The 17,681-nt window shown below is 47.1% G+C and overlaps 1 protein-coding gene across 1 annotated transcript in view; it reads left to right on the plus strand.

Annotated features, from left to right (window-relative positions):
- B3GAT2 (beta-1,3-glucuronyltransferase 2) overlaps positions 1-17,681 on the plus strand; it is a 76,994-nt gene that overhangs the window by 40,276 nt on the left and 19,037 nt on the right. The window contains exon 2 of the mRNA XM_032651914.1: positions 531-675. Coding sequence (XP_032507805.1) covers positions 531-675 — 145 coding nt within the window. The remainder of the gene's footprint in view (positions 1-530; positions 676-17,681) is intronic.

A 17,681-nucleotide genomic window follows, 5' to 3' on the forward strand; every position in this document is an offset into this window, starting at 1 on the left:
TTCTGTCCGGAGGGTGCCTGGTGTCTGTTCTGGATCTGGATCCCGTTATGAATGTCCCCAGACAAGGTCTCTCTGTCTGTAACAGTAAAACAGAAATCAGAGACAGGCAACCCCTGTGGCTCCTCTGAGAGGAATGGCTGCTGTTGATAAGTAATAAGGCTGCCTAAGGGGCAGTCGGGAACTTGCACTTGTGGGGGGACCAAGCGTAGTTGAAGATCCAGCTTTGAGACAAATAGACAGTATTTGATGGTCACAGCTTCCGATGAGCGATGTTCAGACATGGACCCACTTTATTTCTCAGCCCTGAGCCCCTGGCTGAGTCCGTGACAGCACAGGGCAGTGGCACCAGGCAGCCACACGGCAGGGAACCGGGGAACAGTCTGCCCGCAGGAGGGTTCTGGTTCCGCTCGGAAACCTTCACCGTTCGGAAATCTCCACTCCCCCCGTTTCTTCTGTGGCTCACATTCCTTTCCTCGTTCAGGTTCCTTCCCCTAAGGAAGCTTCAACTACATCTCTTTCCCCTTTTGTAGATGCGAACAACGCGCAAGGTCTCTGTGTGGCCAGTGGGCCTGGTTGGCGGGCGGCGCTATGAACGTCCGTTGGTGGAAAACGGGAAGGTCGTCGGCTGGTACACCGGCTGGAGAGCAGACAGGCCCTTTGCCATCGATATGGCAGGTGAGCGCGTAGATCATGGGGTTTGTTCCTGCCGGGTTGTTCCCGCTCCCACCCCACCCCCGCGTGTAACTGTACTGCAGGCAGGACGCTCTGAAAGACCGCTTTGCGTAAACCCTACGTTGTGTTATGTTCAGCAGATGGACGTTTAAACCTTCAGAGCAGGCTGGTTGGGTGATTCAAGGGGAAACTGATTCGGGGAGTGATTAGGAAACACTCATTCCATTCCATTCCATGTCACCTGTCCACGCAGCCATCCCTTCATCCAGGTGCTGGGCTGGGCGGCGGGGAGCTGGGCAGTGAGAAACAGACCTGGCCCCGGCCTCACAGGGGTCTACAGCCTATACCTGTCCATGCCTCGCTCTACAAGTCCGACTGGTTGTGATATACCACATGCGTACTGATACATTTAACAGTGGCGTGGTATAGGCAAGCTAACCATTTTGATGCTTATTGATTGAGACATTGAGTGCTTATTGATACATTTGAGAGTGAAAATATAAAATTGGATTTCTGGTTTTTCAAACAGGTATTAACGTGGAGTAGAAGTGTCTTTCAAAGTTTTTACTCTCTGACCAACCAACTAAATTGAATGAAACCTACTGTAGACCACAAATTCTAAAATGCTACCTTATCATAAAGTGACTCATCCTCTGGGGGTTATATAAAATGATGCCTGTGATAACTGTGGAACGATGCAGTTTGAAACGTGAGGCTTTGGAGGCAAAAGAGGAAAAAAATCGCTAAAATCACTGATGTCTGTAACCTAGAATATGAAGGCAGAGAAGCTTCAAAGTTGATCTCATCCATCTCAGCGCCGAAACAGAGCTCTGTCTGTCTGTCTGTCTGTCAGCCTGTGCTTGGCCGATCTTTTTGTGTGCTATTTCCCAGCTGTAGTCAGAATCACTGCTCAGAATTGTGATGGGATGGAGGCTGTGTTCTGACTGGCTTCATGAATTTTATTCTGAAAATACTATAAATTTGAGGGAGCGAGGTGATGAAGAGCGCTAGGAATAAAAGCTGCTGTGGAAAAGCGCTGGGGATGGCCGGCCTGCTGCCCTGCTTCGTGGGAGAAGACAAACTAGGGTATTTTAACTCAACGTTTAACAGCGTTTCCTGAGGGCCAGCTTTGTGGGATTGTGTGTCTTGGTCTCTGACCCAAGGGTGGTCCAGACCTCTGACCCTTCCCTGACCCCTCCCCCTTCCCAGGCCCCCTCCCTGCATCCCGACCCCTCTGTCCCCCTTCCAACCCAAGCCTTATTCCTCGGTCCCCAGTTCTTGCAGCCGCAGAGCTGAGCTGGCATCTCACCCAAAGAATCTTCCTGAAGGCAGACGGATAGGCAGGTCAGCTGTATTTGGAAGGTGACGAGGATTATCAATCCAGTCTGAAACGATAAGGCCGACCATAGCGTGTCTTGAAAATCAAGTTTTCTGCTGCTCAGAAGTGTTAGATTTGAGCAGAAATCTTGAGGAACATTAGGCAAAATCTTGTGCTTCTCTGGGACTTAGTTTCCTCGTGTAGAATGAGGCAGTAGCGTGAATGACCACTGAGGTCTTTGCTAACGAGTTCTGCCTTTCCCTGGCTTCCTGTCTTGGGAAGCTCAAAGGAGAGTCCAGGTCCCTGGATTCTAAGTGAGGGTGTGGCCGCTGACGCAGCCGGCTGGCAGATGTTGGGTCCTTCTGGTCCCCAGGAGTTCAAGTCTCCCACATGGGCTCTCTGCCCATCACCCTTCAAGCTAACTTCAAGGTGAGGGTGACATAGATACGTCTTCCTGGATTTTGCTGTAAGAACTTTATGTAGATGATCAAGTATCCAGTAAACCCATCGAGTATTTTGCATTGTTCCCCCCAGAATTTGGATCCAAATAGATATATCTAAAATTCAAGAAGGGCACATGGGTTTTGTGAATTAGGCCTGACTGGTGACAAGATATTTCACACTCTGTCACTGCCAGAATCTCTGGGAAACTTCTCCATGGCATGACGGGTGTTCGGATTTTTAAAAGCACTTTAATAGATTTTCAAAGCATAATATAAGACCTATTGTAAAATATGAACGATTTGCTTGTTTTTATTAATTATCCTTATTTTAAAATAGGGATAAAATTTGTCTCAAAGAAAACAACTTTTGAAACACTAAATTATTTTCTTTGCATGTGAATTTGCTTTGCAAATTAGTTTTCAGTGAATTATTGATATTTTTGGAAACCTTTAAGTGAGAGGGATTTGGTTGATGAGATAAAGATCTGACTTTGAGCAGTTTGTTCTCATTCTAAAACTTGCAATTTTACAGCTCTGTTTAGATTCCATATGATTCATTTACTCTTAGTGGGAAGAGAGAACAGGGCTTTTAGATGTTCATGTACAAATGGTACTTCCCACCTCATTTTCAAGAGACACACACAGACACACAGACACTCACAATCTCTAGAGAATAGAAAGCTGGAAGCCCACTTCCCTGCTGTACCCAGGAAAGCCTGAGGATCACTGCTTTAAAAGTGGTTCTGATGGATGAGTGAGGGGACTGCATTGGAGCCTGCGTCTCGCTTGGACTGCCACAAACTGATTAAAAAACATGAAACTGGCAGCCTCATGGGGACCTAGCTCTGCCCTCCAGCGGGCAAGCACCAGCCTGGAGGCCCACACGGAATGTGCAGCCAACCATGTGAGAATGCTACCCCGCCCTCCAGCAGGCCTGCATCCCTGTGAGAGGAACGGCCTCACAGCCAGCCAGGCCAGGGCCCAGGCCCGCTACCATCACACCCACAGTAGCCATCCTGGCTACAGCAGAAGGATGCATGCAGCCCACAGAGGGGGCACCCCTAAAGCATGTAGCTCTGGAGATGAGAGGGGAAGGGGCTGCTGGGCTTCATAGGACATCTTCTGCATGAGGCCACGTCCCCAAGATTGGGAAACGTAACTGACCCACCTCACACATAGAGCAAACAAAACTGGGCAAAATGAGGAGACAGGAATATGTTCCAAATGAAGGAACAAGATAACCTCAGAAAAAGAACTAAACAAAGTGGAGATAAGCAATTTACCTGATAAAAAGTTCAAGGTGATAATTATAAACATGCTCACCAAACTGAGGAGAAGAATGAATGAAACAGAATTTAAGAATACATAACTGAAATAAAAAATACACTAGGAGGAATCCAACAATAGATTAGATGACATAGAGGAACAGGTCAGTGATCTGGAAGACAGAGTAGTGGAAATCAACCGAGCTGAATAGAGAAAAGGAAAAAGAATTTTAAAAATTAGGATAGGGCTTCCCTGGTGGTGCAGTGGTTGAGGGTCCGCCTGCCGATGCAGGGTACACGGGTTTGTGCCCCGGTCCGGGAAGATCCCACATGCCGCGGAGCGGCTGTGCCCGTGAGCCATGGCCACTGAGCCTGCACGTCTGGAGCCTGTGCTCCGCAACGGGAGAGGCCACAACAGTGAGAGGCCCATGTACCGCAAAAAAAAAAACCCAAAACAAACAAAAAACAAACAAACAAAATTAGGATAGTTTAAGAGGTCTCTGGAACAACATCAAGTGTACTAACATTTTCATTATAGGGGTCCCATAAGGAGAAGAGAGAGAGAAAGGGGCAGATAACTTATTTGGAGAAAAAGATAGCTGAAAACTTTCCTAACCTGGAGAAGGAAACAGATATCCAAGTCCAGGAATCACAGAGAGTCCCAAAAGAGGTGAGCCCAATGAGGTCCACACCAAGACACCTTATAATTAAAATGGCAATTATTAAAGAGAGAATCTTAAAAGCAGCAAAAGCAACTAGTTACATGCAAGAGAATAAGACAATCAGCTGTCTTTTTAGAAGAAACTTTAATGGCCAGTAGGGAGTAGCAGTACATATGCAAAGAGATGAAAGGAAAAAACCTCCAACCAGGAATACTCTACCTGGCAAGGTTATCATTCAGATTTGAAAAGATGGAGTTTTAAAGGTAGGCAAAAGCTAAAGGAGTTCAGCACTACTAACTAGGTTTGCAAGATATGTTAAAGGGACTTCTTTAAACAGAAAAGAAAAGACCACAGCTAGAAATATGAAAATTACGGAAGGAAAAATCTCCCTGGTAAAAGCAAACATAGTAAATGTAGTAGGTCAGCCACTTATAAAGCTAGTAGGAAGGTTAAAAGACAAAAGTATAGAATCATCTGTATCCACCAAAGTAGTTAAGAAATACACAAACAAAAAGATGTGAAATAATTACACTAAATGTAAGTGGACTACATGCTCCAATCAAAGGACACAGAGGAGCCGAATGGGTAAAAAACAAGACCCATATATATGCTACCTACAAGAAATTCACTTCAGATCTAGAGACGCATGAAGACTGAATGTGAGGGGACGGAAAAGGTATTTCATGTAAATGGAAATGAAAAGCAGGGATAGCAATGCTTACATCAGATGGAAGACTTTAAAACAAAGAAGTAACAAGAGACAAGAATATTATAGATATAGATAAAGGGATCAATCCAACAAGAATTGATGAATCCAACAACAATTGTAAATATATATGCACCCATTATAAGTACCTAAATACATGAAGCAGATATTAACAAACATGAAGGGAGAAAAATGATAGTAATGTTAGTAGAAACTTTAATGCCCTATTTACATCAGTGGGCAGATCATCTAGACAGAAAATCAATAATGAAAAATGGCTTTAAATGACACATTAAAGCAGATAGAATTAATAGATATATAGAGAACATTTCATTCAAGAACAGCAAAATACACATTTTTTTCAAGTGCACATGGAACATTCTCCAGGATAGATAACATGATAGCTACAAAACAAGTCTCAATAAATGTAATAAAATTGAAATCATATCAAGCATCTTTTCTGACCACACACTATGAGACTAGAAATCAAGTACAGGAAAAAAATGCAAGAAACACAAGCATGTGGAAACTAAACAACATGCTACTAAGCAACCAATGGGTCTTGAAGAAATCACAGAGGAAATCAAAAAATACCTGGAGACAAATGAAAACGGAAACATAAAGTACCAAAATCTATGGGACACAACAAAAGTAGTTCTAAGAGGGAAGATTATAGGGATACAGGCCCACCTCAGGAAATAAGAAAAATCCCACATAAACAGTCTAACATTTCACCTAAAGGAACTAGAAAAAGAACAAACAAAACCAAAAGTTAGTTGAAGAAATCATAAAGATCAGGGTAGAAATAAATGAAAAAGAGACTAGGAAAAAAATATAGAGAAGATCAATGAAACTAAGAATGGTATTTTGAAAAGATAAAAAAATTGATAAAGCTTTAGCCAGACTCATCAAGAAAAAAAGAGGCGGCCCAAATAAATAAAATCATAACGGAAAGAGGAGACCTTACAACAAACACCACAGAAATACAAAGGGTTATAAGACATTACTACAAAAAATTATATGCCAATAAAATGGACAACCTAGAAGAAACGGATAAATTCCTAAAAATGTACAATCTCTCAAGACTGAATCAGGAAGAAATAGAAAATATAGCGGACAAGTTCCCACTAATAAACTTGAATCAGTAAGTTAAAAACTCCCAACAAGCAAAAGTCCATGACCAAACAGCTTCATAGGTGAATTCTACCAAAAATTTAAAGAGTTAATACCTGTTCTTCTCATACTATTCCAAAATTATGAAGAGGAAGGAATGCTTCCAAACTTGTTCTGTGAGACCAGCATCATTCTGATACCAGACAAAGACACCACTGACACAAGAAAGAGAGGAAGGAAGGAAGGAAAGAAGGGAGGGAGGGAGGAAGGAAGGAAGGGGAAAGAAATTTACAGGCCGATATTACTGGTGGACATAGATGCAGAAATATCAACAAAATATCAGCAAACTGAATTCAACAATATATTAAAATGATCACACTCCATGATCAGACGGGATTTTTCCCAGTGATGCAAGGATGGTTCAATAGCCATAAATCAATCGATGTGATACACCACATTAACAAACTGAAGAATAAAAATCACATCATCTCAATAGATGCAGAAAAAGCTTTTGACAAAATTCAACATTCACTTATGATAAAAACTCTCAACAAAGTTGGTAATGAGGGAATGTACCTCAATATAATAAAGGCCACATACAACAAAAGCACGGCCATAATACTCAACGGTGAAAAGCTTAAAGCATTTCCTCTAAGAGCAGGAGTAAGACAAGAATGGCCATACTCATCAACATAGTATTGGAAGTCCTAGCCACAGCAGTTAGACAAGAAAAAGAAATAAAGGGAATCCAAACTGGAAAGGGAGAAGTAAAACTGTCGCTGTTTGCAGATGACATGATACTATATATAGAAAATCCTAAAGACGCCATCAAAAATGAAATCTTGCCTTTGTGACAACATGTATGGATATAGAGGTTATAAGGCTAAGTGAAATAAATTAGAGATAGTCATACCATATGACCTCACTTATATGTGGAATCTAAACAAAACGGAACGAAATGAAAACATCCTAATAGATACAAAGAACATACAGGTAGTTGCCAGAAGGGAGGAGGTGGGAGGTGGGCAAAACAGGTGAAGGGGATTAAGAGGTTCTCTAGTTATAAAATGAATAAGCCATGGGGATATAATATACAGCATAAGGAATATTGTCAGTAATATTGTAATAACTTTGAGGACAGATGATTATTAGGTTTATCGTGGTGATCATTTCACAAGTTATGCAGATATCAAATCATTATGTAGTATGCCTGAAACTAACATAATACTATCCATCAACTGCAGTTCAATAAAAAAAGAAAATATTTCTTAAACAAAAAGATAAATAAAATCATACATATTCCTTTAAAAAAAAAAAGAAACATGAACTTAAAGAGCCCACGCATAACATTTCCACAGCTGTCTTGCTTTGAGGGGTTGAACATACATTCAGCAGAAGCCCCTCGGGGTCTGCCCTGTTTGTATTTCTGTGAAGCCACAGCCTAGCCTCCACCAGAAGCTTATTTGCATATCAGGCATCGGAACTGGAATGTTTCATGTCGTTTGTGGAGTTTGACTCCGTGTCTGTCTTTATTTTGCCACACTGAACACCACAGATGTGAGTTTTGCTCTGAGATGAGAAAACCTGGTCCTGGAGTTTCCTTGTACGCACGGTGGTAGTGGGAGAAGTCATGATTGCCCCTCTTGCATGGGGACGTAATTTTAAAAATTCTAACGATTCCTATTGAAGCAAGAACTAAGGTACTCACCCACAGGATAGAAAGACCACGTCGGAGGCAGCCCTTGCCCTGGCTGTGGCGTGCAGTTGGCTTCAGCAGTTGGTCAGTGGCCACCCCACTCTGCCAAGCCAGTGAGCCCTGGGGCTGTCTACACTGGCCTGTGCCTCAGACTTTAATTCCAACACCCCAGGCATCTGGCCACTGGCTAGTTCTCAGTGCCTGAAAGCAAGGCAGTGCACACAAAGTTTTGTTTTGTTTTGTTTTGTTGCTGTACGCGGGCCTCTCACTGTTGTGGCCTCTCCCGTCGCGGAGCACAGGCTCCGGACACGCAGGCCCAGCGGCCATGGCTCACGGGCCCAGCCGCTCCGTGGCATGTGGGATCCTCCGGGACCGGGGCACGAACCCGTGTCCCCTGCATCGGCAGGCGGACTCTCAACCACTGCGCCACCAGGGAAGCCCCACACAAAGTTTTTAGTTTTAGTTTTTAGGGAGTTGCTTTCAAGTGGTAAGAACCATTGCTCAAAAGAACCAAGCTTAAAGTAATCTTCAGCCTCACTTGGAGGTGTAGATTTGATAAACTTCAGAACTTAAGGCTGAGATACTTGTTTTGAGTTTTCAACATTTGCGTGTACCGTATTCTTAGCTCTGGGGGGTGGCAGGGCGGGCAGTATGCTCCCTGTGTGAAGTACGTACCGTTTCCAGTTGAGTCGCTGGCACGCTGTAGGGACTTTATTCTGGTAAAAATCCAACCGGGTGCGCTACAGTTCAGCTCTGGCCCTAACCACCCAGAGGTAGCCCAGACCCCACAAGTTAGAGGGTGTGGTCCCCTTCCTTCAGACACCAGCTCCGCTTTGGGTGTCCCCAGGCCATCTGCACTTCTGATCAATGGGCTATACATTTGCTGTTTTCCTCTCAGGTTTGATCAGTTAACAGAAGGACTCACAGAACTCAGGATAGCCTTCAACTTGTTATTTTAAAAGATACAAATTAGCATCAGCCGGTGAAGCAACACACAGGGTGAGGTCTGGGAGAGAAGGAAGAGCTTCTGTGCCTTTTCCTCGTGGAATCAGGGTGCACCACCCTCCCAGCACATTCATGTGCTCAGAACCCAGGAAGCTCCACCAGATTCTCGTGTTCAGAGTTTTCATTGGGGTTTCATCCCGTAGGCGTGATTGAGCCACGTGTTTGGATTCAGTCCCTCCCCAGAGGTTGGGATGGTGCAGGCCTCCAACCCTTTAACCACGCAGCTGGTCCTTCTGGTACCCACCCCCGTCCTGAAGCCATGGAGGGTCCACCTCGAGCTACCTCATTAGCATAGCAGAGTCACCCCTGTCACTCAGGAAGTTTTAAGGGTTTTACAAGCTCCTTGCCAAGAACCTGGCACGAAAACCACACACATTTTTTAATTACCAGGCTCAGTAAAGGATCATTTTGATGTCATAAAGAAGAGTGCCCCCATCTCCGCATTACTAGTACTCTCACCCTCAAAAGCAAAGGGTGAGTTAAGGGGTGTCCTGGGGTCACTTTGTCATGGCTGATGAGACATGACTATACAGTGATAAAACTATTTCTCACGTGCAGCTTACAGCACGGAGCGAGGGTCTTGGTGTCCTGTGGATGGCGTGTTGCAGCCCTGGGGATGGAGTGGCTCCCACGAGGGGTTGTGGGGGGAGGGGAGGGAGGGATGCGCTCCAACGGGAAGGCCGGGGGTGGCCTCTGAGTGAGTCCTGGGAGCAGCCACGGAGTGGGGCTGCAGGGGGAGGAGCCCCGGAAGGGGCGGGGCCCCACAGGAAGGAGTGGGGGGAGGGGTGACCACAGTCCCTGGAGAAGAGGTGCAGAGCCGTGAATTCGGCTGTCGGGCGTCTCGTGTCTCGGATGTGGACAAGCTGGTGAGAGGGGAAGCTGGTGAGAGGGGAGAGTGCCGGACGGCTGGGAGACGGTTCCCTGGAAGGGGGAACATGGGAGGACAAAGGCCCGGCAGCAAGGGGAGTGAAAGGTCAGCAGGGTCGTCCAACCAACGTCAGGTTTCCAACAGAGCAGAGAGGGTGGGCAGTTTGATCCGTGAGAGGCCGGAAGGGTGCAGTTTTTGAGGCAAAAGAGGTAAGTGTTGAAAGTCCCAAAGGAGAGGAAACAAGGAGGACTCGGGACCTTAGATGGACGCGTTCACCTGGGCAGATTCTCCTCTTCCTCCACGTGAGGGGCCAAGTTGGACGAGGAAACAAGACCCAGGAAGGTGAAGGGCTGCGTGCTGGGGGCCGGACGTCTGCAGGGTCCACGGAGCAGAGGTGACAAGACACTGAGTTCCCCGGAGGCTGCTGGGCACAGGGCTGTCGGGGGAGCAGGGCCCGCTCCGCCCAGCGCGCGCCCAGTAGAGGGAACGGGGTGACAGTGCATGATTGGCTCCCCACGAGGCACAAGATGAGGTGCAGGTGGATGCTTTGGGTTTACATCTAAGGGGCGCCTTCCACGCGGGCCAGGGTGGGGCAGCGGGGTGGGAGTGGAGGACCGCGAACCCATGGCTCTAAAGAGAGGGAGCTGGGGTCGGGCTGTGAGGCCTGACTGGCGGGGGGCGGTGGAGACCTCTGCCCTCATCTCTGTGGCCTTGGGGAGTCTGTGGAATGTTCTGAGTAGGGCCTGGACCTTGGCAGAGGGGGGCCTGGAGGCCACTGGGATCCAGGGGCAGGATGCTGAGGCCGAGGTGAGGGAGCGGAAGGCCAGGGCAGCTCTTATGGGACAGCTGTCAGGGACTTAGAAATTGTAACGAGCCATTTCAGATTCTGCTCACAAGTCAGCAGAAATTTAGGTCTTTTTAACACTTGAGTGGTATGGGGACAGCAGATATAGTCCCTTTAACTTGGGGTCGATTTAATTGGTGTGATCTGTTGTGTTACCTTTGAGTTGTAACTTAGGAGCAGAAGATATGGTCATCTTGTGTAATTAGAATATTCTGTTGACCAGAAGAGGTGGTTGTTTTGAAATAGAAAATTGCATATTAAGGGGGGAAAAGGTCACATCCCTGGACTAAAGTTTGTGGGTGTGCTGTCCTGCAGGCCTGCAGATGCAGGGGAGACCCAGCCCTGCCCGGGCTTCCTGGGGCCACACTGCTCCCCACTGCCCCCCACCTCCCAGGTCCCTCTTTCAGCAGAGGCTTTGCCGGCACCCAGATGAAGATAGCCCCCTAGCCAGTCACTCACTCCTGGAAACTTCTGCTCTTCTGCCCCACAGTGCTTTCCACAGCGGTGGTACCTCTGTAACTGTGCTTCTTGACCACAGCCTCTGCAGGGGCTGAAGCCTCCGTGTCCCGGCCTCCACTCCGTCCTCAGTTTGGGGTCCCGTGTGCCCTGCCCCAGCCTGCAGTGGGCGAGGAACTGCCCTGCACCAGGGTCTCTGCCCCACCGCCAGCTTAGCAGGCAGACCCTTTATTTTAAAAAGTGATTATAAGTGATGACTGTTCCCCTGATGAGGGCCGAGAAATGACAGGAGGACCGCTGAAGCTCTCTCGGGGGGCTTGGTGGAGAGAATCGTCGTGCAGGGCCTTCTTTCTCTTGGCACTTGTTGACAAGGACGTTAGCCCAGGTTAATTTACTTGGTATAGACGATGCAATAATAAACGTTGGCCCAGCCCTGATCAGGTGAAGATCAAAGCCAAATGAGCTTAGCCAAAATTGACAAAGTTCGACCTTGCTCCGTGAATATAAGCACGAAATATATAAGCAAGAAAATGGGGAGAGTGACCTTCTTGCCACTTGGGAGCCATTTGTAATTTGTGTGCGGTTTTTAGCGCGTCACTGAATGTTCTCCGTAGAGTGACTTGGTGGGTCCCATGGTACCTTTCGGTGCAGGATCTGGAGACCGAGGCGGGACCCTGCCCCTAGGTCAGTGCAGTGTGGCTCTCCCTGCAGCGGCTGGTCCTGACAGCAGGCAGAACCGCAGGAATGGTGGCGGAGGTTTCGGCAGCCGGAAGCCTGGCGCCCTTTTCTTATCCATCCCCAGAGCGAGATGCGTATCCTGGAGACTTGCAGGCATTCGCCGACTGCGGTGGCTTGTTCAGTGCTGTCCACAGGCAGCGTGACCGTGCCGGGTAGAGGGGGGTGTGCGGGGTAAGGGGCATCTGTGTGCCCGTAATCAGGGCCCTTTCCTGGGGTAGCTGCGGACGGGGCAGCCGTACTGGGGCTGGACGAGGGGGAGGGTTTGCAGGGGGAGAGGGCAGAGGGATGCCGGCGCCCCATCTCACTTCAAACAGAGCAGACTGTAACTTCCTTCACAATCTCAGCGGAATAAGACCTAGTTCCTGTAGGACTTTCGAAAACCACAAGGTTTCCCTGATGGCAGCGTCGTCCGCAGACTCGGTAATTAACTGTTTACTGAGGCTTCACCCGGCGGCAGGCGTCCTCAGGCGCTCTCGGTGCTTTGCTTATCGAACCCTCACTCCACGCGGCTCGCGTTATTATCCTCGTTTAAATATAAGGAAATGGAGGCCCAGACAAGCCGAGTAACTTGTCCGAGGCCGCTCAGTGATTAAACGGTAGAACCGGGGTTCAGACTCAGGTCCGGAGATGGCCCTGCCACCCGGCTTTGAATCCCATCCCACCCACTTACAGCCAAGGGACTGGACCCTCGATCTGAGCAGCTGTCCTCTAACTCCTCAGGTCAGAGTCCGTGGGGTTCTTCACAGAACGAGACAGCACACACGGAGCACAGGCTACAACACTGTAGACACCCGCCGACCGGGATGTCGCTTAGCGACAGGAAGCAGGATACGCTTAGCGCCGTGGGTGTGGGACCACTCCGCTCATGGGGGGGTCGCATCTGTGCGGGCGGGGCGCTGACTCTGACTCCGGAGCCCCCCTTGGGCACAGCAGGCTGTACTTCTTGGATTCCTCACCTGTGGATTAGGGATCAGACCGGCTGCCCTGAGGGCTGTGGTGAGGCAGAAAGGAGAAGAGATACCTGCGAAGTTCCTGCTGTTTCGTGAAGGTTTGAATCTGCACTCGCGCGTCTGTTTCAGATCCGCCTGGAAGGTTAATACTGAAGACCATGCGGACTCCTTGCTCAGGGCTCTTCGTGAGCTTCTCTCCCCTGGCTGGTGGACCTGCCTTCGTTTTCATTCCGCAAATTGGCTCCGCGTGCAGGACGGCATGTGGAGATAAACACTGGCCCTAACTTTAGAGAAAATATGCCCCAGAGAGAGAAAAACAAGCCTAGAGAGATCATTTAAGAATTTAGGGGCTTCCCTGGTGGCGCTGTGGTTGAGAGTCCTTCTGCCTATGCAGGGGACACGGGTTCGTGCCCTGGTCCGGGAGGATCCCACATGCCGCGGAGCGGCTGGGCCCGTGAGCCATGGCCGCTGAGCCTGCGCATCTGGAGCCTGTGCTCCGCAACGGGAGAGGCCACAACAGTGAGAGGCCCGCGTACCGCAAAAAAAAAAAAAGAATTTAGAAACAGATATGTACTCATTTTTGTAATTCCCCAGCTGAAAAACTAAACAAACAAAAAGCAGTTGAGCTTTCAAAAGAAAATGCCATTTGTAGCATGTATGATAGATTTGCAAGGTGTTGGGTGTGGCCTCTGTGTCGTCGTGTCCTCCCCCCCCCCCCACCCGCTGCGAAGAGGGAGCGTTGTTCTCTGCAGTGGCTCCAGGGGAAGGTTTACAAGATGATTCTCACGTTTTCTAGTCAGGTCACAGCGGGCGCAGGAATGTCCTTTCTACCACTGTGACCTTCCTGAGAGCGTCCATAGATGTAATTTTCACATGGAATCTGTTAAAGAGGCAGTCTGTTGGTGGAAATGATGAGAATTAAGGACTGTTGCTCTGCCCTGCTAACCTGGGGCTGCTTCTGAGACTGGCTTCAGAGGGTAAAGTCAGCTGGGTTCTCCCTCCACCCCAGACCCTCTGCCCTCAGCCCACCTTATCTCAAACCCACCGAGCTTCGCCCTAAGCTGGTACCACCCAGCAGCCCGGAATACAGATCGTCTCTGTCTTCTCACGTTTGCCTGGCTAGCTTCTTGTCACCCCTCAAGACCCGTTCGTGGCGCCAGCATCACTTTCTCTGGGAAGTTTTTCCTGATTTTCCCTCCAGCGTAGAGGTGCATCCCAGGTGCTCCCCCAGCCCTGCACTTAGGCGCTCCTCCTCGAGGTGGCGCTCGCGTGGGACTCCTGCTGCACCGCCCCCTCCGCCAGAGGAGGGGGCACGGGTCTCCCCCTGCCTCTCCAGGCCTGGCACCGTCCCTGATGTTGTAGCTGGAATAATGTCTGCTGAATTCATGTTTACTCGTCTTCCTTTTCCAGTTTAAGGATTATCAAAATTCCAAGTTTTACAAGCTTCTTGTTCCTCTGAGACCTCATTGCCCTTATCTCTTGTGATTTTTTTTTTTAAGGGGAGGATAATTAGCTATATTCCAGACAGCTCCCTAAACAGGGTCTCCTTCAGTGGTTCTCAGCCTGGCTACACCTCAGAATGACCCAGGGAGCTTTGAAAAAATACCGAAACCTGGGCTCCATTGCTGATCAATTCAACCATCACCACTGGATGTAGGCCTGGTGTTGGGGAGTGTGTATATTTACTTTAAGTCTTGAGGGGATTATAAAGTGCAGCCAGAGACCAGAACGGCTGGTGTAGGTGGTCAGAAGCTGCATGTTCCCTCCTCTGGTTCATTCTAGTCCATTCTGTAGGCTGGCTCCCTTCCATGCTAATCTTGGATGGCCTCAGCCTGCAGCAGCTTGAAGCAGGGTTTCGGTTCCCGGCCAGAGATTGAGGTCAGGCCGCGGCAGTGAGAGCACCAAATCCCAGCCACTAGACCAGTGGCCGGTGACAAGGCCCTGGCCCTATGGCTTTGCAGAAGAGAATTCCCACAAAGATGGAAACTAGTGAAACAGGTAAAATGTTTATTAGGAGGAAAAAGAATACAGTATGTGTGGGTAGACACACGGGCGGACTCAGAGAGAGAGTCACACCCTCATGGCAGTTTGAATCACTTTTGTGGGGCATTTCTTCTGGGTTTCCTTTGGCCAGTCATCTTGCTTTGCCTGGTTCTGAGTCTGTATTTGGTTTATCTCAGGGTCCTCCCATGTATGCATGAGCATCTTTTAGCCAAGATGGATTCTAGCGAAGAGGCCTATGGGTAGGTTGACATCATTTACTATGGGGTGGCACCGCTGCCCTTTTGACCTTCGAGGAGCCTTTCTGCACGTGTGTAGCTGGGCAGATCTCCTGACTTCGACTTCTTCTCACAAACCAAAACTCTGTACCCATTTGTCGAATGAAGAAAAAGCACACCCTAAAAGTTGAGAGTTACATTTTATTTGAGGACATTGCTGAGGACCATAGCCCAGGAACTGGCCTCTCAGATGGCTCTGAGGGACTGTCCCGAAGAGGTAAGGGAGGAGCCAGGAGATATAGGCATTTTTGCTGGAAAACAAAAAAGTAGTCGAACATCAAAAGATTACTGCTAATCACAAAAAAACACAATGCAAGTTAATGGATTTTGTGCTTTTCTATGTATGGGAAGATGCAAGAGTCTGGGCTCCCTGAAATTATTCCCTTTAATATTTATGCACCTGAACTATCTAGGGCCAGTATCCTGTCTTTCTCCATCCTGAATTTCGTCAGGATATGTGTCAGGGCAACCGTAGTGGCTGATGGCTTCATGGCTGCAACATTTGTTGTTTACTGATTTGGCAGGTGACGTTTTTTTTTTTTGTCCACACACTAAACAGTAACTTCCCACTCACTCCTCCAAGTCCCTGGTGAGCACTGTTCTACCTTCTTATCACTGTGAACTGGACAATTCTATGTTCCTCATATAAGTGGACTTATACAATGTTTGTCCTTTGTTGAGCCGATAGGACTACCTTCCCCTCTACAGAGCCTTCGATGTTAGTATGTCTCAGTTCTTTGCCACCAACCTACTAGGAAATCATTCGTGCATATTTTTAGTATTCAGTTAACTAACCCCCCTGAATTTATCTTTTATTCTGTGGATCAAGTTTTCCATCCTTGTTCAGCATCCTGATTGTTTCCTCGGAAGATTTAGTTTTCTATGATGGTTTATTGTTTCCAGAGTAGAGATTTAAATGAATTGTTTATAGATTAAATAACACTTCTTAGAAATAAAGAATTTCCCCCCCCCCCCACAAAAACAATGGCTGCTAAAAGGCTTTTGAGAAGCCTTTAGATGGTAATAAAGACAAAACAAAACAAAACAATAGTTTACCCTGAAGCAATCATACAGCTCCAGGCAGTATTCTGGAGCAGATTAACAGACCTATTTAACGGCCAGGCCATGCTTTTTCATTCCTATTCTGTGCTAGAGGAAAATCACCCTAAAGTATAATTGGAAGTAAGTGTGGAAAGCTGTAGTTCTGTCTGCCCCTTAGGAAGCAAGAGATTAGGAAGGAATCATTATCGTGGTCATTAAAGAGCACAGCCTGACATGTAAGCATTCACTCTTAGAACCATGAAAATCTGTAGCTGAACATTTGCATGAAACAGTGGCAGTTTAGAAATGATAGTAAATAGATAAAGGACACATTCCTATTAGACAGCCCTTCTTTTTGCTTTCTGTATCTGATTTAAGTCTAGTGAAAATGATTCTTGAAGCACTACTGTTAACATATTTGTTTTTTTCAGTTGAATTGTTAGCAGATGCTAAGACTGGAAGGGAGAAGATTATGAAAAAATGTACCTAAGTATCATTTTCCATTTCTTAATAGAGATATGATTGACATATGACATTATATTATTGTCAGGTGTACAACATAATGATTTGTATTTATATATATTACAAAATGACCACCAGAATTAGTCTAGTTAACTTCCATCACCACACATAGCTACAAACTTATTTTCTTCTTGTGATGAGAACTTTTAAGATTAAGGTGGTACTCTCTTAGCAACTTTCAAATATATAATAGGGTATGATTAACTATAGTCATCATGCTGTACATTACCTCATCAGGGCTTATTTTGTAACTGGAAGTTTATACTGTTTTTTTTTTTTTTGCGGTACGTGGGCCTCTCACTGTTGTGGCCTCTCCCGTTGCGGAGCACAGGCTCCGTTCGCGCAGGCTCAGCGGCCATGGCTCATGGGCCCAGCCGCTCCACGGCATGTGGGATCTTCCCGGACCGGGGCACGAAGCCGTGTCCCCTGCATCGGCAGGCGGACTCTCAACCACTGTGCCACCAGGGAAGCCTGGAAGTTTATACCTTTTGACCACCTTTACCCATTTAGCCACCCTCCATCCCCAACTTCTGAACCACCCATGTGTTCTCTGTTTCTATGAGTTTGATTTTGGGTTTTTTGTTTCTTGGGTTGTTTTTAGAATTCACATATATGAGAATCCTGAGATCATATAGTAGTTGTCTTTCCCAGACTTGTTACACTAAGCGTAATGCCCTCAATGTCCATCCATGTTGTCGCAAAGAGCAAGTTTCCTTCTTTGCAGGGGTTGAATGATATTCCATTATATGTATATACATACACCACATCTTACATCTTAACTGTTGTAAATAGTGCTGCTGTGAACATTGGGCTGCATGAATCTTTGTGAATTAATGTTTGCATTTTATCGTGATAAACACCCTGAAGCAGAATTGCTAGATCATATGGTAGTTCTATTTTAAAATTTTTGAGGAACCTTCATACCATTTTCCATACTGGCTGCACCAATTTACATTCCCAGCAGCAGTGCACAACGGTTCCCTCTTCTCCACATTCTCATAAATACTTGTTATTTCTTGTCTTTTTGATAATAGACGTTCTAACAGGTGTGAGGTGGTATCTCATTGTGGTTACAATTTGCATTTCCCTGATGATTAGTGATA

The sequence above is a fragment of the Phocoena sinus genome, chromosome 12 (assembly GCF_008692025.1).
Source record: "Phocoena sinus isolate mPhoSin1 chromosome 12, mPhoSin1.pri, whole genome shotgun sequence".
In the NCBI taxonomy this organism is placed as follows: Eukaryota; Metazoa; Chordata; class Mammalia; order Artiodactyla; family Phocoenidae; genus Phocoena; species Phocoena sinus.